Source organism: Oncorhynchus gorbuscha, linkage group LG16 (genome assembly GCF_021184085.1).
Source record: "Oncorhynchus gorbuscha isolate QuinsamMale2020 ecotype Even-year linkage group LG16, OgorEven_v1.0, whole genome shotgun sequence".
Lineage (NCBI taxonomy): Eukaryota > Metazoa > Chordata > Actinopteri > Salmoniformes > Salmonidae > Oncorhynchus > Oncorhynchus gorbuscha.
In genome coordinates, this window is record NC_060188.1 from 82,343,698 (window position 1) to 82,371,028 (window position 27,331).

The window sequence follows — 27,331 nt, forward strand, 5'->3', positions numbered from 1 at the left end:
GTGATGGTGTGGGGGTGCTTTGCTGGTGACATTGTCTGTAATTTATTTACAATTCAAGGCACACTTCACCAGTATGGCTACCATAGCATTCTGCAGCGATATGCCATCCCATCTGGTTTGCGCCTAGTGGGACTATCATTTGTTTTTCAATAGGATAATGACCCAAAACACACCTCCAGGCTGTGTAAGGGCTATTTGACCAAGAAGGAGAGTGATGGAGTGCTGCATCAGATGACCTGGCCTCCACAATCACCTGACCTCAACCCAATTGAGATGGTTTGGGATGAGTTGGACAGCAGATTGAGAGAAAAGCAGCCAACAAGTGCTCAGTATATGTGGGAACTCCTTCAAGACTGTTGGAAAAGCATTCCAGGCAGAGCTGGTTGAGAGAATGCCAAGAATGTGCAAAGCTGTCATCAAGGCAAAGGGTGGTTACTTTGACGTCTTCACTATTATTCTACAATGTAGAAAATAGTTCAAACAAATAAAGAAAAACCCTTGAATGAGTAGGTGTGTCCAAACTTTTACTGGTACTATATGTATATATATATTTTTTTTTACATCAAACTAGTCAGGGATTGCATTGGGAAAATAGCTTTCTTGTCTCACCTTTTGAATAGTGGCTGAATCATAAAATGGATTCTATTTCTATAGGCAGATTTTTTTTTTTTACCTCTTCAGTTGAACAACCACATTATTGTGAAGGGCACCCCCTAGTGTTTCTTCAGCAGACTGCGAATTCTCTGTCTCAGTACTTCTTCGTGACAGCCAGGGAGGGGGAAGCACAGAACTGTAAGCTCAGGATCCATCTTAAAGAGAAAATACGAAATAGAAATCGCGTCCCAGGTTTATCTCTTAAAAGCTGTATATTTTCTGCGTGATCCGTGCTAGGGAGGCCGAGGAGGGGGCTGTGTCATCGTCTGTAGGATGTCCCGACATGAGGGTAAGTGAAAAACAGACGTCCATAGCTAACATTAGCTTCCTGGGGTTGGTCAGTGGGTTGCCATGTTTTGTATTGCAATGCATTGGACAGGGCTCATGATGGCGGCCACCATGAATTTTTTCAACCTCCTGATTGCTGAGTAGAAGCAGGCTGATTCTTGATAACGACAGTCTCCGTATTTATGAACAGTCATGTTTCAAAGAAGTAATACTTCTAGTGAGCGGTGGTTTCATATTCTAGCGAGTTAGCTAATGCTAGGTAGCTTGCTATCTAACGTAGCTAGCTAATGTGATGGTCCGACAGCCAGTTGCTATAGCTAGGACGTTGGCTAACTAGCTTTCTTCAATGACAACGTCGTTAGCCTAGTAGTTAAGTTTCCAGACTGGCCTTTTTTAGGAAGGGTGAATGCGTGGTGTGTGTTGGTATGGCCACATTGTTTTCGTAGGTAGTTTAGTTAACAAATTATTTAACTGGACTAAGTGCTGAAATACTCCATGCCACCCAAGAAGGGTTTGGTCACTGAATGCACTGTCATCAAGGTAGTTTGAGGCCTCAGTCACAGTGGCCCAAACTTAACCAGGCAGCTAGCTAGCTGCTACCTAGTTTACTAACTAGTTCGCCCGTCTTCCACCTTCACTTAATTAACGTTATCTAGCTACCGGTGTTATGGTTAAATTCTTTAGCTAATTAGCTAACTCATTGGATCCGTAGAGTATGCTAGCTAACTGCAAACAGAGTGAATCGACTAACTAGTATAAGTTAGCTAGCTAGTTAAGTTGACCCTGTTGGAGCACGGTTTTGGAGAACACCCGGCATCAACCTACTTGATAGCTACTTGGACATCTGTCTGGCTTGCTGCACTTGTTGGACTACGTCATATTAGGTCTGGATGAATAGCCAGGTCTGGATTTTGTTTCTCCTATAACGTTAACTAACTAAGGATCTGTGCACTTATGAAGGAAGGCCTGTCAGTGTATGGTGAAAGTGTTCTCAGTCACTGTCCCTCCATAGCTATGTCAAAATGGCATGCAGTTCCAAATAGGCCTAAGCAGAACACCTTTATCCAGAGTCCAGACAAGCATTGCATAGACACCCATAGGTGTGACAGACACCAGGCATCTGAAAACCATTTGAGTAGTGTAGCAAGGGGTGTAACTAAATTATTTGGTGTCATTTTTTTCCATTAGTGCTTTATTGGCATCAAGAATGGGAAGTCAAGGGCTGTTGTCATCACAGAGCAAGGGCAAATTCTCAATTTGGAGAATCCAGACAATTTAATGATAAATCAGTACAGAAGTTCTCAGAAATGTCTGACTGTGGGTGCGTTCGTAAATTAATTCTGGCTATTATTTTATTGAACCTTTATTTAATTAGGCAAGTCAGTTAAGAACAAATTCTTATTTACATTGATGGCCTAACCAGGACGATGCTGGGCCAATTGTGCGCCGCCCTATGGGAGTCCCAATCACGGCCGGTTGTGATACTACAGACCCTGGTTCGATTCCAGGTTCTAACGGCTCTAGCACTAAGATGCAGTGCCTTAGACCGCTGCGCCACTCGGGAGCCCTACTCTGATTTCTGAGTGCTCTCGTCTGGAGGAACCCTTACTCTAGATGACATGAAAACAGCCTAACTAGGGCGAGTAAAATTGTCAGTGAGGTGTTCTCTCATTTGTGTCTGGAAGTAGCTGGCAAGCTAGCCAACTTTAGCAAGTTAGCTTGGGTGCTTGACTGCCATTGTTAGGTCAGAACACTCAGATCAACCCTATTCCTCAGCCAGAGCATCCAGTGTGTGCTCCAAGAGCGAACCGCTCTGAATTTACAAACTGTCAAATGCCTTGGCTTTATGACAGCAGTGAAATGGTCTCATTTCAGCAGCACTAACAAAGTTGAGGTGCTGGTTATAGCAGTTTACATAGTGCCTGTTGGAAGGAGGAATCTACAGTATGTGTATCAGTACAGTATCACTGCAATCACCACGTGAAATGATCGAGAAAAAACCACGAAGGGACAGCTAGATGACAGTTTTGTGTTTATTTTAATTTTCACTCTGTCTATACACTCTGTTTCTTTTCTCCTTATCTCGTCTGTCCATCTGCTGTTTAGGCCTGCTTAATTTACTGCACTGTGATATAAAGGCCTGTTTTGCATTTGCAACAACAAATGCAAATGATTACGTACAAATGCATGAGAACTGGACAAGATGGGACCCTATTATTCTGTTCTAGCCAGGTACACACACACACACACACACACACACACACACACACACACACACACACACACACACACACACACACACACACACACACACACACACACACACACACACACACTGACATTCATTAATGACCTGCCATTGATGTTCGGTGGATTTGAAAAATTCCTCTCCATTCACATTTGTGGGTTAGTGCCAATGTCATCCAGCCTCTCTTTCTGACTGTCTGCACACAGTGTCCTACTGCACCACCTTAATGGGCTATTAGCCTGTACATTTTGACATTGAATCCTCCCCCTTGTTTTGCAGGTGTGAGCTGTGATGCGTGTTTAAAAGGGAACTTCAGAGGGCGCCGGTACAAGTGTTTAATTTGCTACGACTACGACCTGTGCGCATCGTGCTACGAGAGCGGAGCTACCACAACGAGACACACGTCGGAGCACGCCATGCAGTGTATATTAACCAGGGTAGACTTTGGTAAGGACATCTACAGTGTCGATTAACCAGGGTAGACTTTGGTAAAGACATCTGCAGTGTAGATTAACCAGGGTAGACTTTGGTAAAGACATCTGCAGTGTAGATTAACCAGGGTAGACTTTGGTAAAGACATCTGCAGTGTAGATTAACCAGGGTAGACTTTGGTAAAGACATCTGCAGTGTAGATTAACCAGCGTAGACTTTGGTAAAGACATCTGCAGTGTAGATTAACCAGGGTAGACTTTGGTAAAGACATCTGCAGTGTAGATTAACCAGGGTAGACTTTGGTAAAGACATCTGCAGTGTAGATTAACCAGGGTAGACTTTGGTAAAGACATCTGCAGTGTAGATTAACCAGGGTAAACTTTGGTAAAGACATCTGCAGTCTGCAGATTAAACATGTTACATTATGAGAAGGGACAGGAGTTTTTTTTCTGCCCACGTGACCCAGCAGGGCTATCTTGTAGTTCTTCCTGGTCAGGTGGCCCAGCAGGGCTATCTTGTAGTTCTTCCTGGTCAGGTGGCCCAGCAGGGCTATCTTGTTGTTCTTCCTGGTCAGGTCATGTGGTCCGGAAATCTCTTCGCACTTAATGTTATTATTAATTAGATTTTTGTTGATCCTTTTGCTTTCAGTGTTTTTGCATGGTGAATTTTAAATGTATTTTTGTCTTTGTTTTCTACCTTACGCACTTTGAGCATGTGAAATGTGCTCAACAAATTCAATATGATTATTATTCGATATGAGGTTTTGTATTATGGCGATTATTATTAATGTGACTCTAAAGATGGATGGTTTTGCTTTGCAGACCTGTATTACGGCGGCGAGGCGTTCTCAGTAGAGCAGCCCCAGAGCTTTTCCTGTCCTTACTGTGGTAAAATGGGCTACACAGAGACATCCCTACAGGAGCATGTCACCTCAGACCATGCAGAGACTTCCACAGAGGTGGTAAGTGGGGGATATCATCCTAGTGTTTCATCTAGCATCACTAAAACAAGACAGCCTGGTCCCTCAGTCCTGCCCTGTTGCTATTCTGCCTGAAAAAATGTGGCCTCCATTTCTTTCAATAGAATGTTTTGGTGTTTACCACCTCTAAAAATCTAGGGGAAACATTGCATCCAATGCCATCTCATACATCCACATTTGATTCCAGGGCTCATGGAAGCATTAATGCAATTCTCAAATAATGATTTGACAACTGATGCTTGTGAATGGTCAGTTGAATATATCCAGAGGGTGCTTACTGCTTAATTTCAGATCTGTCCAATATGTGCTGCGTTGCCGGGCGGGGACCCCAATCACGTGACTGACGACTTTGCTGCTCATCTCACACTTGAACACAGAGCACCTAGAGACTTAATATCCTTTTACGCAGCTCGTGTGTGTGTGTGTGTGTGTGTGTGTGTGTGTGTGTGTGTGTGTGTGTGTGTGTGTGTGTGTGTGTGTGTGTGTGTGTGTGTGTGTGTGTGTGTGTCTGCTGTGTATGTGCCTACCTACCTTTGTGGATGCGACAACTATACACGTCTGTGGATGTTACTATTCCAGTTACTTGCGAGCCCCTTGGTCTGTACTCCTTAACCCACTGTGTTTTACGATGAGTCCAGTGGCGTCCGGCATGTGCGTCGAATGTTCCACCACGGTCGTGGGCTGGGCGGTCCTAGGGCACGCAGGACCAACATGCACTTTACTAGCAGCTCCACTGGGGGGCTCTCTTCCTCACAGAGTTCCTCTTACTCCCCCAGTAACAGGGAAGCCATGGACCCTATAGCAGGTGAGCAGTACACCTGGTCTGACCAGTCTGTCTGTCAGTATAACTACAAACAGGGTCTTCCTCATAGAAATGGATAGAGATTCTATAGTTTCTCCCCTCTTGTGGCTCCTATGTACTTGGTTACCCATGGAGTCATTTGACATAAAATAAGTAAAAATCTCTCTCCATGAGACTGAATGTCTCCTGTCTCCAGTGAAGTATAACCAGTACAACCACTGTGTAATGTCTCTTGTCCAAAGCACTGTGACACCCCTACAGTAGTGTGGTGTCTCCCAACAGCGTGTCTATACTGGAGAATGTTCATTTGACTGTCACCAAAATTATCTCAAAATATATCTCTTCATCTCCCCTCCCCATAGAGCTATTGTCTCAGCTGTCGGGCGTGCGGCGCTCGGCGGGTGGCCAGCTCAACTCATCGGGCCCGTCTGCGTCTCAGCTGCAGCAGCTACAGATGCAGCTGCAGCTGGAGCGCCAGCAGGCCCAGGCGGCCCGCCAGCAGCTGGAGACGGCCAGGAACGCCACACGACGCTCTAACCCCGGCGGCAACATCAGTGCCACCATCCCACCTCCCAGCGCCAACTCGGTCGGCGTGGCCGAGAGCAATCCCATGGCCTCCCACAGCTCCCAGTTCCTGCTCACACGGTGAGTTGTCTACTCGTGGACAGAGCCTTCTACTTAGTGTTTTTTAAAATAGATCAATGCTCTGCAGACTTAACATCTGAGGCACTTCTGGACTTCTACCACATTGTTACAACTCCCAAGACCCAAGTTGTTCCTATCAACTCCCTGTGGCATGGTCTCCCTTATCCTCCTGTTTGTCCCCCTACGCAGTGTCGTCTCCCCCCTACGTGGTGTCGTAGGGGGTCGACACCTGCTCGGTGTCGTGTCTTTGCTATGCCAGATTAAGTGATATGACATGATATTTTATAAAATCATTTCTCTGTAATTAATATTACCTGATTAAACTAATCATGTAAATGTAATTAACTAGGAAATCTGGGCACCACGGAATAATATTTATAAACTCTTAAAGACCTGGGAATCTTTTATATCAATAGCTGTCACATCTGAATATCGTAAAATTCTTGGTTATCGTCACAAACCGTGGCTAACAAGTTGAATCAGCAGTAGAAAATTTGGTTTAATTATTTATTTACTAAATACCTAAATAATCACACAGAATTACATATACACAGGATGGATCATACATTGATTACTAATTATGTCATACAAGAAAACGTCATGGCGGCTGGTTACACAAAGAAAGGGGGTTGAGTTTGAATGAAAGCACGAGAAGACTGAGAAACCAACGGATTGGGTCTCTATAGGACCTCATGAAGCTATGCTATCGTAAATACAGAATCTAATGCATTCTAAATTGCCACCCATTTGGAAAAGGAAAATAAAATAAATATTTACTCTGAGCTGCGCTTCGATAGATTAGTCGTAGATGGAAGGCTGGGTTGCCCAGCAGAGATATCCCTTGTCCTTGGAAGAATATGTATTGTGGTAGAACGGATATGTTGTAGTACTACCATCGTCGTGTGGTAGAATGGTTCTCTTGTAGTACCCTGTCTTTCTGAAGAGATTGTCCGTCCTTTCCTAGCCCACGTTTACAGCTGCTGCTGCTAACTCAACGTCTAGGATGTATCACTTCTTTAGTGAATAAGAGTTCAAAGTTCAAATCAAGTTGCCATACTATAAGCTCATGCTATATTCTGGCTGGTATAGTCGAAATTCATCCTTCCAGCGTGTCGACGTCACCTCCACGTTGAAATTCGCTCTTCTAAACGTATGGACATCAATCCTCACGTCATCGGGAACACAATGATGATTTTGTTAGGTTGTAGTCGTTCAACCATTCGCAACCAGAGCTCATGCTGAGGTTGGCTTAGTTCTGTAGTTGATATTAGCTCTTTTAAATGTATGGACAGCAGTCCTCACGTCATCGGGAACACCAGGTTGACTCTCGTCAATGGGCTTTTGTAGTGGTGGAGAGAAGGGCGTGTTTCCTAGTTCACAACCAATGTCTGTTCAATTGGGCGGGGGCCACTGAGTGAGCAGAGTTTACTTATGAAAACAATTCTCTAATTTAGAAGCTAAAATTACATTTTATTTTTTCACAAAGAGTTTCATATTTAAACATTTAAATTGCACAACAATTCCATGTGAATCCGATAACTAGAATGTGTAGACTTTCCAAGATACAGTTTGTCGTCCTATCATCAGTAATAATGTTTCAGACAACAACTGATCTGACATCATATTCTTTAAGTACCAACAGATACATTCAACTGGTTGGATTCCAGAAATATTGTTCCGTTCCCAACCTTTTGATGTTACCATACTCTCTCTATGTTAACAAAGGACTTTCCAAGAGTCAAATCTGTAGAGAGAGAAAAGGGGGAAAGGTATTTATGGGGGTCATAAACCTCACCAACAGAACGTCATGACAGCGGTGTCGTCTCTCAAGCCCCCTTACCTCAACTAGAGGTCCACTGATTATGATTTTTCACCGCCGATACCAATTATTGGAGGACCAAAAAGTGATACCGATTAATCGGACTGTGTGTGTGTTTGTGTAATAATGACAATTACAACAATACATCAATGAACACTTTTTAAAACTTAATATAATACATAAATAAAATCTATTTAGTCTCAAACAAATAATAAAACATGCTCAATTTGGTTTAAATAATGCAAAAAAAACGGTGTTGGAGAAGAAAGTAGAAGTGCAATATGTGCCATGTAAAAAAAAAAGTTTTAAGTTCCTTGCCCAGAACATGAGAACATATGAAAGCTAGTGGTTCAATATTCCCAGTTAAGAAGTTTTAAGTTGTAGTTATTATGACGCGTCGACTATTTCTCTCCATACCATTTTTATTTAATATACATTTGACTATTGGATGTTATAATAGGCACTTTAGTATTGCCAGCCTAATCTCAGGAGTTGATAAGCTTGAGTTGATAGGCATAACGCTGTGAAGCAAACATTGCTAAGAGCTGCTGGCAAAAGCAGTCAAGTTTGAATGAATGCTTACGATCCTGCTGCTGCCTACCACCTCTCAGTCAGACTGCTCTATCAAATCATAGACTTAATTATAATAAACACAGAAATACGAGCCATTGTTCATTAATATGGTCAAATCTGGAAAGTCTAATTTCGAAAACAATACGTTTATCAACCCTAAGTCTAAGTTATTGCTGTTACATTGCACAACCTTTAATGTTATGTCATAATTATGTAAAATTCTGGCAAATTAGTTCGAAACGAGCCAGGCTGTCCAAACTGTTGCATATACCCTGACTCTGTGTGCAATGAACGCAAGAGAAGTGACACAATTTCCCTAGTTAATATTGCCTGCTAACATGAATTTATTTTAACTAAATATGCAGGTTTAAAAAAATATATACTTGTGTTGTATTGATTTTAAGGAAGGTGTTGATGCTTATGGTTAGGTACATTTGTGCAACGATTGTGATTTTTTTCACGAATGCGCTTTCGTTAAATCATAAATCAATAGGTTGTGATTCGATAATAAAGTAACAGGCACCGCATTGATTATATGCAACGCAGGACAAGCTAGTTAACCTGGAAATATCATCAACCATGTTTATTTAACTAGTGATTATGTGAAGATTGATTGTTTTTTATAAGATAAGTTTAATGCTAGCTAGCAACTTACCTTGGCTCCTTGCTGCACTCGTGTAACAGGTGGTCAGCCTGCCACGCATTTTCCTCGTGGAATGCAATGTAATCGGCCATAATCGGCGTCCAAAAATACAGATTACCGAATTTATGAAAACTTGAAATCGGCCATAATTAATCAGCCTCTACTCCCAACCCCCCTTTACATGGTGTCTCCCAACCCCCTTTACATGGTGTCTCCCAACCCCCTTTACATGGTGTCTCCCAACCCCCTTTACATGGTGTCTCCCACCTCAATCTGTTCTCAGCATCCACAGGCCTACCCAGGTCTTTTCTCCCACTACCTTGAACTGTCTCTCCCATTTCCTTCATGTAGTCCCTCTGGTCTGTGTTAACCAGGTATCCTCCTCTCTGTCCTCCTACAGTTTGAATGAGCCCAAGATGTCGGAGGCGGAGCGGCAGGCGCTGGAGGGTGAGCGCGCCGACCGCAGCCTGTTTGTCCAGGAGCTGCTGTTGAGCACGCTGATGCGTGAGGAGAGCTCCTCTTCGGACGAGGACGAGCGGCGAGACTTTGCCAGCTTTGGGGCCATGGGCTGCGTGGATATCATGCCTTTAGACGTGGCCCTGGAGAACCTCAACCTCAGGGAGAGCGGTACTGGCGGTTACAACAGCAGCTCTAGGAGCTCTAAGGAACCTCCACCACCTCCTCTTTGATGATATCCCAGCACCACGCAGACTTTGTCCTCTGTGCTGCCACTGCCAGTGACGGGCGGGTAGCAGGATCTTTTGGGGTTTGTTTTTTGGTGATTGTAATTTCAGGTCTGTCACCTTTGTTACATTTGTGTACAACCATAAAAAAGGAGAGCGGGAGCGATTGGGGAAAGTGCAAGTGGATGAGTGCGCAGCACTAAGGGAGCGAGAGATTGAGAGAATATATATATATATATATCTCAAATGTTGATAATCAGTTCTACACAACTAATTTTTTCCTTTAGCAGGTAAGCATTAGGTAGATGTGGCAGATCTCTCTTCCTGTTCTCATGCAAAATAATCTCCTTATAAATACCCCACATTCAAAACCTGAAGAGGAACCAGACACCCTACGGTGAAGCTGCTGTGTGTATTTATGACTTAACAAATAAAAAGTGCTTGGATGGTTAACCATAAACTACTGCATGAGGTTCTTTGCATCGTGCATGACTTTTAATGACCTCATCATTAAAAAGGGAGAGAGAAAATATCCCGACGCTTTCTCTCGCCAACCATTTTAAACGGTTACTTGAAACATGATTTGAGTTTTTCCGAAAAATGTGATATTGCAAAAAAAACTGACATGCTGAATAATTTAGGAACTTTTAAAAACTTTTTTGTTTGAAATAGAAAAACAACATATTGGAATCTGCAGTAGCTTTAAAAAGAAAACAATGCAATGTGTTTATCTCTCAGCTCCGGTTGGTCCTTCCCTACTTTGTGACATCGTCTGACTATAACATCAACTTGCTGCACTAACAGCGAAACCCAAGAGAAACTCGAGACATCTGCATTCACTTAGCAGATAAAATAATACAATACTAGGAGCAGAAAAACAAGATCTTGTCTCTGACATTTTTCCTAGCTGTTGATTGTTCTAGTGAGATGCTGTGTGTAACCACCAGATATTGTTTCTAATTTATGCACCTGTACAGAAGAACTAGTCTCCCATTCTCATCGATCGCACTCTACTCTTCTCCATCTCTCTGCTTCTGTAGGCCCAGATTCCCTAAGTTCATTTGTATTACTTTCTTTGAGGAAGGGGAGCGCGAGACTTTCCACATTGCAGGCATTGTTTTTTGTTCGACTGAAGAATGATTATTTTTTCTCAGCTAAGGATAGCTTCTATTTATTTTTTAGTTTCTCTGATTCTTTTAAGCCTTGTAATGAATCATACCACCTCCATGCCTATACTCTTATCCTCTGTAAAATACAATGAGATGTATATTGAATTTGTGCGTTAACTTTCATAATGGTTCTAGGATATGGGCAGACTTTTTTTTATTTTTAATGTAAATTTAGAATACAATAAACTGCGCACAGCTTTTGATGAAACCAAGCCCCTCCCTCTTGATCTTTGTGGTGTCTTATTTGGCTACTGTATAGGGCTCTTCACACTACTGAGCTGAACTGGTTACTCATCCACCATAGTTGCTGGAAAGGACAATGTGAGAAGAAAATATCCAACCCTTATCCAGTACAGTTTTGGTTTGGATCTGCTAGTGTGAAAAGGTTATATGTATCACAATGTGCTAGGCTATAAAGGGATAGTGTGAGATTCTGGGAATAAAGACATTTTCTAGTTCCCCCGTGTCAGGCAAACTTGTGGATACCATTTTTGTCTTTGCGTGCAGTATGAAGAATGTTAAGAGGTAGTTTTGTGAGCCAATGCTAACTAGAGTTACGCAATGACTGGATGTCTACAGGTACATTAGCATACTCAACAGTACCTACAATTGTATTTACAATTTCACCTGACTCTGGGTAAGTAGAAAAATTGCTTAATTTCCAGAATCTCGTAGTATCCCTTTTAAGGAGTTATTTTATTTAACTGGGTGTGTACCAAACAAGGTTACAAAAGCAAGGCTCAACAAAATACTATTGTGCAGCACCAACCTCCCTGGTTGTAAAGACCAATGGACCCTATGTACTTTGACCTCTCACTACCTATGCACATCAATGCCTGCACCTTTTTACTACTAGTATGACTGAGCAGTGTGCAACACACTGCACTCACTATGGAAACAAGTAGGCCCTAGTGTCTATAAACACAGCCTCACCCTTGTCCTACAAACAATGCTGTGCCTGTAGACAGCCGTTTCCCTGGACCTGCAAACTACACTGAGATTTTTTTTCAAACACAGTAGCTAGCTACATACTAACCATGCTCAACTCTACCTGCATGGCATAGAGTGCATTTTGGAAAGTATTCAGAACTCTTGACTTTTCCACATTTTGTTACGTTAGTCTTATTCTAAAATTGATTAAATAAAAGCTGTCATCAATCTACACAAAAATTCCCGATAATGACAAAGCAAAAATGTTTTTTTTTTGGTGCAAATTTATTAAACAGAAATACCTTATTTACATACGTATTCAGACCCTTTGCTATGAGAATTGAAATTGAGCTCCGGTGTATCCCGTTTCCATTGATCACTCTTGAGACGTTTCTACAACCTGATTGGAGTCCACCTGTTGTAAATTCAATTGATTTGACATGATTTGGAAAGGCACACACCAGTCTATATAAAGGTGCCACAGTTGACAGTGCATGTCAGAGTAATAACCAAGCCAGGAGGTTGAAGGAATTAACTGTAGAATGACAAGGCAGGATTGTGCACAGTTCTGGGGAAGGGTACAAAAACATGTCTGCAGCATTGAAGGTCCCCAAGAACACAGTGGTCTCCATCCTTAAATGGAAGAAGTGTGGAACCACCAATAAGCTTTTTCTGTGGGGTTGTTTTGGTGGTGTAACCGTGTTAGAGCTGTCAAATCTGTGAGCTCTAGTGGTCATTGTCACAAACCACAGAAGTTCAGAACAAGAAATTGTAAGCTATATGGAAATGACACATTGTAATTCATTTTAAAGAAGTAATAGGTTAAAATCAGTGTACAAACTTGTAACACAGCTGCATGCGATTTTTACTTGTGCATCCAATGCAGAAGCCGCTTGTTGATTTGACAGCTCTATCACAGTTCACCCTCCTACACGCTTTAAACATTTTAAAAATTTGTCAGTTTACACAGGTTACCGCTGATTGAATCCTGGCCTAAATGACTGTAACAAAATGTTTTGCTACGTAAAAGTTCAGATAGAGAACCACTCTATTTTGTGCCTAATGAAATCGACCAAGCACTAAGAGAAGAATTTGCGGTCCCCAAATCTTAACCTAGAACAAAGCGGCGCGTTTTGCTCTTAATTGTAATCAGAGGGCTGATATAAATACTATGCAGTCAGTCTCTCTTGGCTAAGAGTTGAGGAGAGACTGACTGCATCACTTATTTTTGATCAGAAACGTGTTGAAAATCCCAAATTGTTTACATAGTCAATTTACACACAGCTCTGACACACACTTATGTCACCAGGGCTCTTTTCATAGTCCCCAAATCCAGAACAAATTCAAGAAAGTGTACAGGATTATAAAGAGCCCTTATTGCATGGAGCTTCCTTCCATCTCATATCGCTCAAATAAACAGCAAACCTGCTTTCAAAACCAGAAAACAAACCGGCACAACGATGCTCCTCTATTTGACCTAGATAGTTTGTGTGTATATGTAGGCTACATGTGCCTTTTAAAAATGTATGTAGTTCTGTCCTTGAGCTGTTTTTGTCTAATGATGTGCTGTATTATGTCATTCTGTATTATGTTTCATGTTTTGTGTGGACCCCAGGAATCCTAATAAAATACCAAATAACCAGTTGGGGAGGAAATGTAAGAACTGTCCTAGGGACCACTTCATCCTGCGCAGTGAACACTGCTAGTTTTGATTTGAATGTGTATCAGGACCTTTGCTAGGGCCCAGCTGCCGTTGTCGCTTAACTGTGTTTGTTAGACCCCAACTTTGACCTTGGAATTCCTTTCATAAAACTGCGAGGGCTGGTTCTTTTAAAATAGCCACCAGACGCAATGGTGGGTGCACATATCAAGTATCAATCAACACTGCTTAGATACTCTGCCTGTCTATCAGACAGAATAGAGAGTTGGGTCATATTCAGTAGGCACAAAATGTAAGAAAGTACCTCCCTGGAAAGAACAGCTATCTGAACAAGTAATTCCTTTTCGGTTGCAAAAACATTTTGCTATGGTGGAGCAGGAGCAGTAAATCAATGTGATTTATGAGATGCATGGATCTCATAGGCTATGAGGCTACTGGGGTACAAGATTGGGAGCGTGCTATGGAATTCTGCTGCAGGTCGGTAGCCTACTTGCAATATATCATGTGAATTGATTTGATGAGATATTATTGGCATATCCGGTTTACAATTTCACTTCACTTGCTAACAATTGAACAGCTGCACAAAGACACCCATATCTCAGATAATTCGATCAGCTTGGTGTTCTATAAATTATTTAGATGTACACAACCTCACGGAACATAGCGCATGAGATTGGTATTGTAAATTATAACTGACATTCTGAAAGGAGACAACTTATTGTAAGACATACCACCTTTATTAAATGCACAGTGTTACAAGGAACAATTCCATTAACTGCAGAGAAGTTACTCGCATGATGCACAAAGATTTGATTGATAGAATTGAATGTTACGTAAGCAGTGACACAATCTGCTGGGAGAAAAAACAAATACACACACACACCGCAGCTCAGGGGCATCATACTCACAAACGTATGAACGTGTACACTCTGACTCTCACTCGACATCATTCAGCCAGCAAGTAAAACATATCTGCACAGGGATAAAAAAAAAAATGCTTTTTCATATTTACAAAATAACCAGTGGCAATCTCCCCCATCCCGAGAGATTACATTCAAAAAAAGGTCCCATCCCTTCTAGATTACATTCAAAATAACATACTATTGTTCATGATGCAGTCACAGTTATTCATCTGAAAGAAGACCAATAGGCCAGAAATAGTCGAGTGGTTGGGTGGTGAAATGACGATGGTCCCCATTGGTTCACCTGGTCGCTGGATTTGGTCCTTCGATGTTCCAGGTGACCAAGAAGTTATGGCCTTCTCACAGACACACGGCACTCAGTCAGTCATAACCTCTCTGGTCCTTCGATGTTCCAGGTGACCAAGAAGTTATGGCCTTCTCACAGACACACGGCACTCAGTCAGTCATAACCTCTCTGGTCCTTCGATGTTCCAGGTGACCAAGAAGTTATGGCCTTCTCACAGACAGACGGCACTCAGTCAGTCATAACCTCTCTGGTCCTTCGATGTTCCAGGTGACCAAGAAGTTATGGCCTTCTCACAGACACACGGCACTCAGTCAGTCATAACCTCTCTGGTCCTTCCACCAGATAGGAAAGAAGGGTGAACTGGGATATAGGACTCAGTTCCTTCTTCATAGAGACAATACCATTTTAAAGGAATCTCTTCTAGAGTTCGAAAGTTCCACCAAAAATGTGATAGTATTCTCACTGATATGAACAAGCACAAATAAATTATATTTGTTTTTTTAGCACTAATACATTTGTATTTACATATTGCCAGTGGCCCATAACACATTTTTTGTCACACGTTTTTTGATAAAGTACCTGTTTGAAACAGAATATACTATAGAACATACTATTAATTTAGACAAATATACGAACTGTACAAAATGGAATGCAGAATACAGGCGATTCAGAATATTCAGAGCAGACACACATGACTATAATAGAGAATGGCCTAAAAAGCTGGAACTGGTCAAGAAAGAACCAACCAGTGACAGATCATGGTCGCCAAACAAATATGTACGCTTTTTCAGTGTTATGTTGCAGACAGTCCAACATAGCTGAAGGCAGGTTTTTGTGGTGTTTAGCAAAGAATGCAACAGGGATGATGGTGATAATACAGCAATTGAAAAGACAGTGGCTCAAAGCACAGGAGTTTGGGTGTGCTCTTCTGACTCACTAAAGAGCATTATTGCCACAGCAAACATTAATGCACTGGATAATCTCCATATCAAAATACAAAGGTTATGGGAACTGGGATCTTATGAAGTATCACACGTAGTGTAGAGATCACGTTTATGAGTAAGAGTTCGGCCCGAGATTCTATACGATAGCCCCTTTTCGGCTATACATGTTAGTGTCGCCATGGAGATCGCGTTCAAAGTAAACACTGCAGATGTTGGCCCAATTGGAAATGACCATAAAATGCAAACTGTGCTACAATGTGGATCTTCGGCTGTCCGGATTGAATCCTGGCCTTAGCCTGTCTCTTTACTGTAGTTTTATTTCTTTACCTACCTATTGTTCACCTAATACATTTTTTGCACTATTGGTTAGAGCCTGTAAGTAAGCATTTCACTGTAAGGTCTACTACGCCTGTTGTATTCAGCGCACGTGACAAATAAACTTAGATTTGATTTGACTTAGGTTGGAGTCATTAAAAATAGTTTTCATCCATTCCACAAATTTCTTGTTAACAAACTATAGTTTTGGCAAGTTGGTTAGAACATCTACTTTGTGCATGATTTTAATAATACTTTTTCCAACAATTGTTTACAAACAGATTATTTCACATATAATTCACTGTATCACAATTCCAGTGGGTCAGAAGTTTACATACTGTACACTAAGTTGACTGTGCCTTTAAACAGCTTGGAAAATTCCAGAAAATTATGTCATGGCTTTAAAAGCTTCCTATAGGCTAATTGACATCATTTGAGTCAATTGCAGGTGTACCTGTGGATGTATTTCAAGGCCGACCATCAAACTCAGTCCCTCTTTGCTTGACATCATGGGAAAATCAAAAGAAATCAGCCAAAACCTCAGAAAATAATTGTAGACCTCCACAAGTCTGGTTCATCCTTGGGAGCAATTTCCAAATGCCTGAAGGTACCACGTTCATCTGTACAAACAACAGTACGCAAGTATAAACACCATGGGACGACGTAACCGTCATACCTCTCAGGAAGAAGACGCGTTCTGTCTCCTAGAGATTAACTTACTTTGGTGCGAAAAGAGCAAATCAATCCCAGAACAACAGCAAAGGACCTTGTGAAGATGCTGGAGGAAACAGGTACAAAAGTATCTATTTCCACAGTAAAACGAGTCCTATATAATATAATAATAATATATGCCATTTAGCAGACGCTTTTATCCAAAGCGACTTACAGTCATGTGTGCATACATTCTACGTATGGGTGGTGCCGGGGATCGAACCCACTACCCTGGCGTTACAAGCGCCATGCTCTACCAACTGAGCTACAGAAGGACATAACCCGAAAGGCCACTCAGCAAAGAAGAAGCCACTGCTCCAAAACCGCCATAAAAAAGCCAGACTACGGTTTGCAACTGCACATGGGGACAAAGATCGTACTTTTTGGAGAAATGTCTTCGGGTCTGATGAAACAAAAAAAATAACTGTATGGCAAAAATGACCATCGTTATGTTTGGAGGAAAAAGGGGGAGGCTAGCAAGCCGAAGAACACCATACCACCCACGGGGGTGGCAGCATCATGTTGTGGGGGTGCTTTGCTGCAGGATTGTAACATTCGTCGTTAAGGGTAGAAATGTGAACCAGCAAAAAAACAATACACCGAACGTAAAGCTTCGTTGAGCGTGATTTGAGTTCATCATATTTTATTAAAATGTGAACCAGCAAAAAAAACAATACACCGAACGTAAAGCTTCGTTGAGCAAAAATGCATGCAACCAAACAAAGATCCCACAACTGAAGGTGGGAAAAAGGGCTGCCTAAGTATGATCCCCAATCAGAGACAACGATAGACAGCTGCCTCTGATTGGGAACCATACCCGGCCAACAAAGAAAAAAAAACATAGATATACAAAAACTAGAGTACCCACCCTAGTCACACCTAACCAAAATATGTCATAGCATGACAAGGAGGGACTGGTGCACTTCACAAAATAGATGGCATCAGGAGGAAGGAAAATTATGTGGATACATTGAGGCAACATTAGTTATGAAGTTAAAGCTTGGTTACAAATGGGTCTTCCAAATGGACAATGACCCCAATAATATTTCCAAAGTTGTGGAAAAATGGCTTAAAGGACAACAAAGTCAAGGTATTGGAGTGGCCATCACAAAGCCATGACCTCAATCCAATAGAAAATTGTGGGCAGAACTGAAAAGGCGTGTGCGAGCAAGGAGGCCCACAAACCTGACTCAGTTACACCAGCTCTGTCAGGAGGAATTGGCCAAAATTCACCCAACATATTGTGGGAAGCTTGTGGAAGGCTACCTGAAATGTTTGACCCAAGTTAAACAATTTAAAGGCAATGCTACTAAATACTAATTGAGTGTATGTAAACTTCTGACCCACTGGGAATGTGATGAAAGAAATCAAAGCTGAAATAAATTATTCTCTCTACTATTATTCTGACATTTCACATTCTTAAAATAAAATGGTGATACGAACTAACCTAAGGCAGGGAATTTTTACTAGGATTAAATGTCAGGAATTGTGAAGAACTGAGTTTAAAAGTATTTGGCTAAGGTGTATGGAAACTTCCGACTTCAACTGTATCTCTATTTTGCGTGGTAATACTTTGGAACATATTTCCAAAATTAAAATCATTTGGGGCTGCTTTTCTGGTGTTTTTACATTTTTATGTCCAAAAATAAAAATATATTATTATTTTTTGATCAAAAAACATGGGGGACAAATAAAATCACCCACGGGCCGAATTTGGCCAACAGGTGGGGAATCCTGTTATAGGATATGAGATATACTGTATATCAATCAATGTAAGATCACAGAATCACACCCTGGTTGCAATAATATGCTATACAAAATGGAAACAAGTAAATGAGTAATTTAAGTGCATAAATAGCTGAATAGGGGCATTCTACCAGAAAACCTTTTCTAACTCAAGGCTCATACTAAGAGCAGCGCCCATACTCTGTCAATTCCCCACAAATACAGCTGAAATAGATAAAATATCCTCAAAAGGCTAAATCCATCATTTCCTATCAGCTTCACTATACTGTAACATTTTATCAATGTCGACAACAACCTCAACAACATTTGTAAAGCTGCCTCTGAAAATGCAAAACAAACAGTGTAGTAGAGTTATGGGCCACCAAAAGAATCATACGGTGGAAGATAAAGGGGACGCTCTATCTAAAGGGGACGCTCTATCTAAAGGGGACGCTCTATCTAAAGGGGACGCTCTATCTAAAGGGGACGCTCTATCTAAAGGGGACGCTCTATCTAAAGGGGACGCTCTATCTAAAGGGGACGCTCTATCTAAAGGGGACGCTCTATCTAAAGGGGACGCTCTATCACCAGCCATTGCTGGTGAATGTGCTCTTCACAAATGACAAAACAAAAAGACAATGTTATGCTCAACTTCCATACTGCTGTGATTTGAGTTGAGGCAACTCAAAGTTCCTCCCTCTTCCAACTTTATACTAGGATATTTTTCACTGTGCTTTAGTTATGCAGTTAAGACTGACATGTGTAGTGCATTCTAATCACATTCAAAACACCAACACCTTCTACATGGACAATGGACAATGTAAGAAGCTAGCAAATTATATTCAGAAAGAAAATACCACTGATAATGAACCACAAGCAGAAAACATTCATTAAAAAAAAGAAAATAATACAAATTAAAAACAGATTTATAAATATCGCATAGAGATGCCATTGTCTTTTAAAAGGTAAACACGTATTTTAATAAGATGAATGTGTTTTCGTAATATGCACATATGGATATCAACACTCAGGGGATTAACGGTGTTGGTTGTGTGGATGAATGGCTCTCATTCTCTCTGGACTGAGGGTACCTACATAGAGACTTAACATAACATTCATAACCCTACATGCTGCAGTACATTAGCATTTCATAAATACATGGGGAAAAACCTTCATGACATGCTTACATACTGCTTATGAATGTGTTATGAAGTCATTATAAGTCCTATGAGGTACCCTTCATGGCCAGCTCTGGTTGGCCATGACGACAACAGTCCAGTCACAAATCAAAATGTAAAGACATGACTTAACATGGAAACAATAGAGTCAAGAGCCCGTGACATTAATTAGAAAGTTCTCACATCATAAAAACAGTCCATGACATCTACATAAGCGTTTTTTATTGTACCTTACTTCATTGCAATGGGTTTAGTTTTCTTTGCACGTCTCGACTTTATATGTCGCTCCACAAGAGATGTTCCTCCTCATGTTAGGAGAAACAAGGAAATGCTGTATCCATGTTGGCACGTGTCCATTATAATTTTGAGACGCAGTGATCTGTTTCGCTGACCCAGATTTGGCCTAGTCTTTTTTTTGGGGGGGGGGGTTGTCCCCTTTTTCTTCCAAATTTCGTGGTATCCAATTGTTTAGTAGCTACTATCTTGTCTCATCGCTACAACTCCCGTACGGGCTCGGGAGAGACGAAGGTTGAAAGTCATGCGTCCTCCGATACATAACCCAACCAAGCCGCACTGCTTCTTAACACAGCGCGCATCCAACCCAGAAGCCAGCCGCACCAATGTGTTGGAGGAAACACCGTGAACCTGGCAACCTTGGTTAGCGTGCACTGCGCCACAGGAGTCGCTGGTGAGCGATGAGTCAAGGATATCCCTACCAGCCAAGCCCTCCCTAACCTGGACGACGCTAGGCCAAATGTGTGTCGCCCCACGGACCTTTTGCGACAGAGGCTGGGCCGGTCTTCGACAGAGCCTGAGCGCGAGCCCAGAGTCTCTGGTGGCACAGCTGGCGCTGCAGTACAGCACCCTTAACCACTGCGCCACCCGGGAGGCCTTGGCCTACTCCTTGACTAAATTACAATTTAATAAAGATTACTGATCATTTGGTTTCATGGACATTATTAAGTTATTCTTTGACTATTATTTAAAAAGTCCCCGTCAAAGTCCAAGAGTATGTAATTCAAGGTTAACTGATGTTTATGATATCCTATTTTTTGCTCTTGATTAACTAAACCAGAATTGGGCCTACTCCAGGATTCTTTTAATCTGGATTTGAGAAACGGGTCCTAAGAGTATTTTCAAATGGACAAGGAAAGGAAATGGCAGTCAAATGTAAGGCTTTTGTCTATGTGATGAGCAGGCAGAAGCACAGTCAGCACACACACACACATACAGTATGCTCTCACACACACACACACACACACACACACACAAACTCCACCCTTATTCGCACCCATACAAACAGTATGCTCGCTCGTACGCACACAACTCCACCCTCATTCCATCCCATACACAAACACAGCCGATCAGACTCACTCAGCCCAGAATATCCAGGTAGACAGGCGAGGCCTTGGACAGATTCTGGAGCAGGCTGTGGATCTCTTTGATGTTCAGTCTCATGTAGGGTTCTCTCTGCCAGCAGCCCAGCATCAGGTCGTACACCTCCTTTGGACAAGAACGCGGCCGCTGCAGCACGCGCCCCTGGGTGATGCACTCAATCACCTGTAGGGGGAGCACCACGGGTCACTACCACTGCTCAGTACTTTTTCAATTTAATTCAAATGAAATGCATTTATCCCCACAGGGTCAATCAAGGAAGCCATTGCTCATATGATAACAGCGTCTAAACAAATGTGAGGTTCACCAAGGTGATGTTTTTTAGACTGGTTTATTTAATAGATTGCTGGGAAATGTACAGTACTTTATTTTATTTGAATTATTTAACCTTTATTTAACTAGGCAAGTTGTCACGCCTTGGTCTTAGTATTTTGTGTTTTCTTTATTTATTTGGTCAGGCCAGGGTGTGACATGGGTTTATTTTGTGGTGTGTTTTTGTATTGGGGTTTTAGTAGGTATTGGGATTGTGGCTGAGTAGGGTTGTCTAGGAAAGTCTATGGTTGCCTCAAATCAAATCAAATTTTATTTGTCACATACACATGGTTAGCAGATGTTAACAGAAATGCTTGTGCTTCTAGTTCCGACAATGCAGTGATAACCAACAAGTAATCTAACTAACAATTCCAAAAAAAACTACTGTCTTATATACAGTGAGGGGATAAGGAACATGTACAGGAATGAGTGATGGTACAGAGCAGCATACAGTAGATGGTATCCAGTATATACATATGAGATGAGTGTGGACAAAGTAAACAAAGTGGCATAGTTAAAGTGGCTAGTGATACATGTGTTACATAAGGATGCAGTCGATGTTGTAGAGTACAGTATATACATATGCATATGAGATGAATAATGTAGGGTAAGTAACATTATATAAGGTAGCATTGTTTAAAGTGGCTAGTGATATATTTACATCATTTCCATCAATTCCCATTATTAAAATGGCTGTCAGTGTCAATGACAGTGTGTTGGCAGCAGCCACTCAATGTTAGTGGTGGCTATTTAACAGTCTGATGGCCTTGAGATAGAAGCTGTTTTTCAGTCTCTCGGTTTGCACCTGACTGACCTCGCCTTCTGGATGATAGCGGGGTGAACAGGCAGTGGTTCGGGTGGTTGATGTCCTTGATGATCTTTATGGCCTTCCTGTAACAACGGGTGGTGTAGGTGTCCAGTTTGCCCCCGGTGATGCGTTGTGCAGTCCTCACACCCTCTGGAGAGCCTTACGGTTGAGGGCGGGCAGTTGCACCATGCGGTGATACAGCCCGCCAGGATGCTCTCGATTGTGCATCTGTAGAAGTTTGTGAGTGCTTTTGGTGACAAGCCGAATTTTTTCAGCCTCCTTTGAATAGGCGCTGCTGCGCCTTCTTCACGACGCTGTCAGTGTGAGTGGACCAATTCAGTTTGTCAAGGAACTTAAAACTAGCTACCCTCTCCACTACTGTTCCATCGATGTGGATAGGGGTGTTCCCTCTGCTGTTTCCTGAAGTCCACAATCATCTCCTTAGTTTTGTTGACGTTGAGTGTGAGGTTATTTTCCTGACACCACACTCCAAGGGCCCTCACCTCCTCCCTGTAGGCCGCCTCGTCGTTGTTGGTAATCAAGCCTACCACTGTTGTGCTCAAACTTGATGATTGAGTTGGAGGCGTGCGTGGCCACGCAGTCGTGGGTGAACAGGGAACAGGAATGGGGCCCCCGTGTTGAGGATCAGCGGGGAGGAGATGTTGTTGCCTACCCTCACCACCTGGGGGCGGCCCGTCAGGAAGTCCAGTACCCAGTTTCGAGACCCAGGGTCTTTGATGACTGGTTTACTATGGTGTTGAATGCCGAGCTGTAGTGATGAACAGCATTCTCACATAGGTATTCCTCTTGTCCAGGTGGGTTAGGGCAGTGTGCAGTGTTTGAGATTGCATCGTCTGTGGACCTATTTGGGCGGTAAGCAAATTTGGGTCTAGGGTGTCAGGTAGGGTGGAGGTGATATGGTCCTTGACTAGTCTCTCAAAGCACTTCATGATGACGGAAAGTGCTACGGGGCGGTAGTCGTTTAGCTCAGTTACCTTAGCTTTCTTGGGAACAGGAACAATGGTGGCCCTCTTGAAGCATGTGGGAACAGCAGACTGGTATAGGGATTGATTGAATATGTCCGTAAACACACCGGCCAGCTGGTCTGCGCATGCTCGGAGGGCGCGGCTGGGGATGCCGTCTGGGCCTGCAGCCTTGCGAGGGTTAACACGTTTAAATGTCTTACTCACCTCGGCTGCAGTGAAGGAGAGACTGCATGTTTCCGTTGCAGGCCGTGTCAGTGGCACTGTATTGTCCTCAAAGCGGGCAAAAAAGTTATTTAGTCTGCCTGGGAGCAAGACATCCTGGTCCGTGACTGGGCTGGATTTCATCTTATAGTCCGTGATTGACTGTGACCCTGCCACATGCCTCTTGTGTCTGAGCCATTGAATTGAGATTCCACTTTGTTCTGTACTGTAGCTTGTTTGATAGCCTTACGGAGGGAATAGCTGCACTGTTTGTATTCAGTCATGTTGCCAGACACCTTGCCCTGATTAAAAGCAGTGGTTCGCGCTTTCAGTTTCACGCGAATGCTGCCATCAATCCACGGTTTCTGGTTTGGGAGGCGGTTCTTAATCAGAGGCAGGTGATTATCGTTGTCTCTGATTGGGAACCATATTTAGGCAGCCATATTCTTTGAGTGTTTCGTGGGTGATTGTTCCTGTCTCTGTGTAGTTTCACCAGATAGGCTCGGTCACTTTGGTTTTTCTTTTTACTTGTTTTGGAAGAGAAGAGAAGAGAACGAGCGCCATTCTCCTTGCGGAGATAAATACTAATACTAATACTAATACTAAATACATCAACACGGTCGGTCCCTGGGATTGGGCTGGCCAACACGATTCGGTTTGCTTGGAAGGAAAAGGAGTTGGAGCCTTTAGGACGGGAATCTTTTGGAAGGATAATATTGATGGGGATTCTAAAGCTGACGGTGAAGGACGTGTTTTGTTTCCAAGGCAACTCGTTGGAGGGAGCATACGACGTGGCACTATATACAGAGGAAAAACACGATGATATCCTGAGAAGGGCAAGAGCAGTGGGAGGTGAGAGGCCGATGTGCCACCACGAAATAACAAGCCTGGCGAAGAATAACTTTAGGGTTGTAACTGTCAACATTTACAACCCTTACGTTAAGGACGAAGGTGAGGGCTTTTCTGGGGAGATACATGGATAACGTCTCCTCAGCAAGGCACCTCAAAGAGTCCCTTGGGTTTTGGAATGGGAGAAGAGGCTTCCAGGCCCTCCTCAGAGAGGACCCAAAGTGACATGGTGGCTACCTCCATCCTCCTGCTATGTTCTCCCTAGGGGCTGACAGGGGGGACGTTGTTTTATGCACGTCAGCCCCCATTTTGCAGGCGCTGTATGGCCTACGGTCACATATTCGCCTCGTGCAGTACAAGAAAATGCAGATTTTGTGCATCTGAGGATCACGAGGCGAGGGAATGTGACAAGCCTAAGACATGCCATGAGTGTGGCTCGTCAGCACACCTGTGGCGGGGGTGCCCGTAAGAGGTCATATGCGTCTGTGGCTGGGGGGGGAACGGGCGGGGGATGGGGGAAGAAGAGGAGGGGAAGGAAGCACGCCTCATGACCAGAGTACAGGTCCAGAGGGGAAGGCCACAAGGAAGGAGGAGGAGCCAGAAGCGGCGGATGGAAGAGAGAAGGAAACGGAAGGCACGGGAGTAGGAGAACCAGGAAAAGCAGCGGAAGAAGGCAACCGAGTGGAGGAGCATGAGAGAGAAGAAAGCGAGGGAGGAGTGGTGGAGAAGGAGACGGTGGAAGAGCAAGTGGACTGGGGGGAAAGTGCCCTGGTGGAAGAGATGCGGGGTATGGTGGAGGAGCTGGCGGAGGGGGCGGGGGGGTATCTCTCCACTGCCGCCATCACCAAAGAAGAGAATGAAGAGGAGGGTGCGATTGGCCGACAGTGAGAGGGAGGGGATGGCCAAGAGAGTGATGGGGGTGGGAGAAACCTCTGGGATGCTGCTGGTTTCCCCAGGACCTCAACTTCTGTTGGGTGGGGACACACCTAACAAGACTCAGGACTGGGTACAGGAGGAGGTGGGGAGTTCTGTTTGGGGACTCAGCCTCCCCAATTTTTTTCCAAACCAGCTGCAACACTGGGGAGGGTGAGGATTGTGGGGGTAGACCCAGGGTGCAGGGCACCCCGGAGCCAAACACTATTCCTGCATCCTGGGATGGTGTGATGGAGGAAGCGGGGGGGATGTCGGGATTACGGATGGTGTTCTCACCGGTAGATATGGAGCAGGGGAGCATCGGGTGAGTCTCCTGTTTTTTTTTCTGTCTGGCTTTAGAATTTGAGTGTATTACATGTTTTTATTTTTTCATGGGGTCTAATTTTACTTTTGTTAGTTTAAATGTAAGAGGGATTTTGTTAAGAGGAGGGCGGTTTTTAGTTATTTGGAGGGTGTGGGGTTTGATTTTTGTTTTTTTACAGGAGGTTCACCTGAGGGATGGAGGGGATGTTAATAGGTTTAAGAGGGTGTGGGACAAGGGGGAGTCGGTTTGGGGTGTTGGGGGGGTGCACTCATCGGGGGTAGGGATTTTGTCTGGGCACAGGGAGGTAAAAGTGGAGGATTCTTTTGTGGTAATGCAGGGGAGGGTTATAGGGGTGGATGTCACAATAAGGGATTGTAAATTTAGATTAGTGGTGGTGTATGGGCCACAGGTGGTGGCAGACAGGAGGGAGATGGTGGACTGTCTGACACCGATGTGTGTCACAAATAGGAAATTAGTGATAGGGGGAGATTTTAATACAGATTTAGGAAGAGGACATAGCAGTGCAGGCGCCATTGCCAGGCTAATGGCTTGCCATGGTCTGGTAGATGTTGGTCTGCACACTACTCCGAAAATGGACGGTCCTACATGGCGCAACTCCAGGGGGTTGAGCGGAGGCTCGACTATATTTTTGTACCCAGGTCTTTGGGTAAGTTGTCTGGGCGGCTGTTGCCTGTTTTCTTTTCGGATCACGACGGGGTGCTCCTGCAGATGGGGTTGCCAGTCTGCCTCTTTGGTAGGGGGTACTGGAAGCTAGATCGGGATGTGCTGGAGGAGCAGGCTTTTGTTGACGGGTTTTATGGTTTCTTTTGGAGGCTTGAGGGCCTCCGGTCCATGTGCGAGGGGGTGTTAGAGTGGTGGGAATTAGTTAAGGTGAGGATTAGGGCTTTTATAATAGGGTATTGCAAGAGGAAAAAAGGGAGGAGAGGAGGGAGGTGGATCGTATCCAAAAGTTAATTGAACTTGAATACAAGGCAGGCAACCTCGGCGGGTCGTTTGACTGGGAGAGATCCGCAACCCTAAAGGCGCAGCTCAGGGAGTTGCAGGAGCGGAAGGCTCGAGCTTTCCTGGAGCGTGCGCATAGTGGCTTTCTAGAACATAATGAGACATGTTCTGCTATGTTCTTTAAGTTGGTTAGGGCCAGACAGAGTAGGAAGGTAATGCATGGTGTTAGGGAAGAAAATGGTAGTATAGTTAGAGAACCAGAGGATATGGTCAGGTTGACAACTGATCATTTCCAAGGTTTATTTAAGGAAAGGGAAATAGATGTAGAGCAGGGAAATGTGTTTTTAGAACACTTGTCCAGGTGGTTGCCGGAGGACATTAGAGAAGTGATTGAGGCCCAGATCTCACTAGAAGAGGTTGAGAGCGCTCTTAGGAGGATGGGAAAAGGGAAGGTGCCTGGGATGGATGGGCTGCCGGCTGAGTTTTATCTCAAGTTTTGGGGTATACTTGGACCAGTGGTCCTCGAAGTCTTGAAGGCCATCCTTGAGACAGGGGTCCCGGGGAGATCAATGGCTGTTGGTGTGCTGTCACTTTTATATAAGAAGAGGGAAGTAACAGACCTTGGCAACTGGCGGCCGTTGACCATGCTGTGTGTAGATTACAAGCTACTTGCAAAGGTTTTAGCAGACCGGTTGAGCACAGCCCTTCCCTACGTCGTTCATGAGGATCAGACGTGCGGGGTAGAGGGCCGCTCTATTATATGGAACCTACAGTTAATCAGGGACTCCATCGATTGGGTTGAAGATAGAGGACTGCCTTTAATGGTAGCAGCGCTAGATCAGGCGAAAGCCTTTGATCGCGTGAATAGATCCTTTTTATTCAGAGTGTTAGTTCGATTAGGATTTGGGGAGAAGTTTATAGGATGGATTCGTACATTATATGTCAGAGCGGGGTGCCGAGTTAGTGTAAATAG

General features: G+C 43.4%; 2 protein-coding genes across 4 annotated transcripts in view; one reads left to right on the plus strand and one right to left on the minus strand.

Moving 5' to 3' along the window:
* Positions 1 to 725: 725 nt before the first annotated feature.
* LOC124000510 (E3 ubiquitin-protein ligase KCMF1-like) lies at positions 726 to 11,147 on the plus strand. Of its 2 annotated transcripts, none has more exons than XM_046306915.1 (7): positions 726 to 943; positions 3,470 to 3,637; positions 4,444 to 4,583; positions 4,893 to 4,994; positions 5,229 to 5,406; positions 5,766 to 6,048; positions 9,484 to 11,147. In XM_046306915.1, the coding sequence occupies exons 1-7, from the start codon at positions 928 to 930 to the stop codon at positions 9,770 to 9,772; spliced, it is 1,176 nt and encodes a 391-aa protein (XP_046162871.1). In that variant the 5' UTR covers positions 726 to 927; the 3' UTR covers positions 9,773 to 11,147. The 2 variants fall into 2 exon arrangements, with proteins under 2 accessions (XP_046162871.1, XP_046162873.1); XM_046306917.1 differs by lacking the exon at positions 726 to 943 and adding an exon at positions 2,542 to 3,174.
* Positions 11,148 to 20,273: 9,126 nt separating this feature from the next.
* Positions 20,274 to 27,331, minus strand: part of LOC124000909 (BDNF/NT-3 growth factors receptor-like) — a 37,203-nt gene continuing 30,145 nt past the window's right edge. For both annotated transcript variants that reach the window (XM_046307602.1, XM_046307600.1), the window contains one exon: positions 20,274 to 21,167. In XM_046307602.1, coding sequence (XP_046163558.1) covers positions 20,982 to 21,167 — 186 coding nt within the window. In that variant the 3' untranslated portion in view covers positions 20,274 to 20,981. The remainder of the gene's footprint in view (positions 21,168 to 27,331) is intronic.

Bases quoted from the DNA above. Each gene is read 5' to 3' on its own strand.
- LOC124000510 (XM_046306915.1), top strand. The intron at 3,638-4,443 runs GTAAGGACATCT...TTTGCTTTGCAG, and splicing joins ATTAACCAGGGTAGACTTTG to ACCTGTATTACGGCGGCGAG. The intron at 4,584-4,892 runs GTAAGTGGGGGA...GCTTAATTTCAG, and splicing joins CAGAGACTTCCACAGAGGTG to ATCTGTCCAATATGTGCTGC.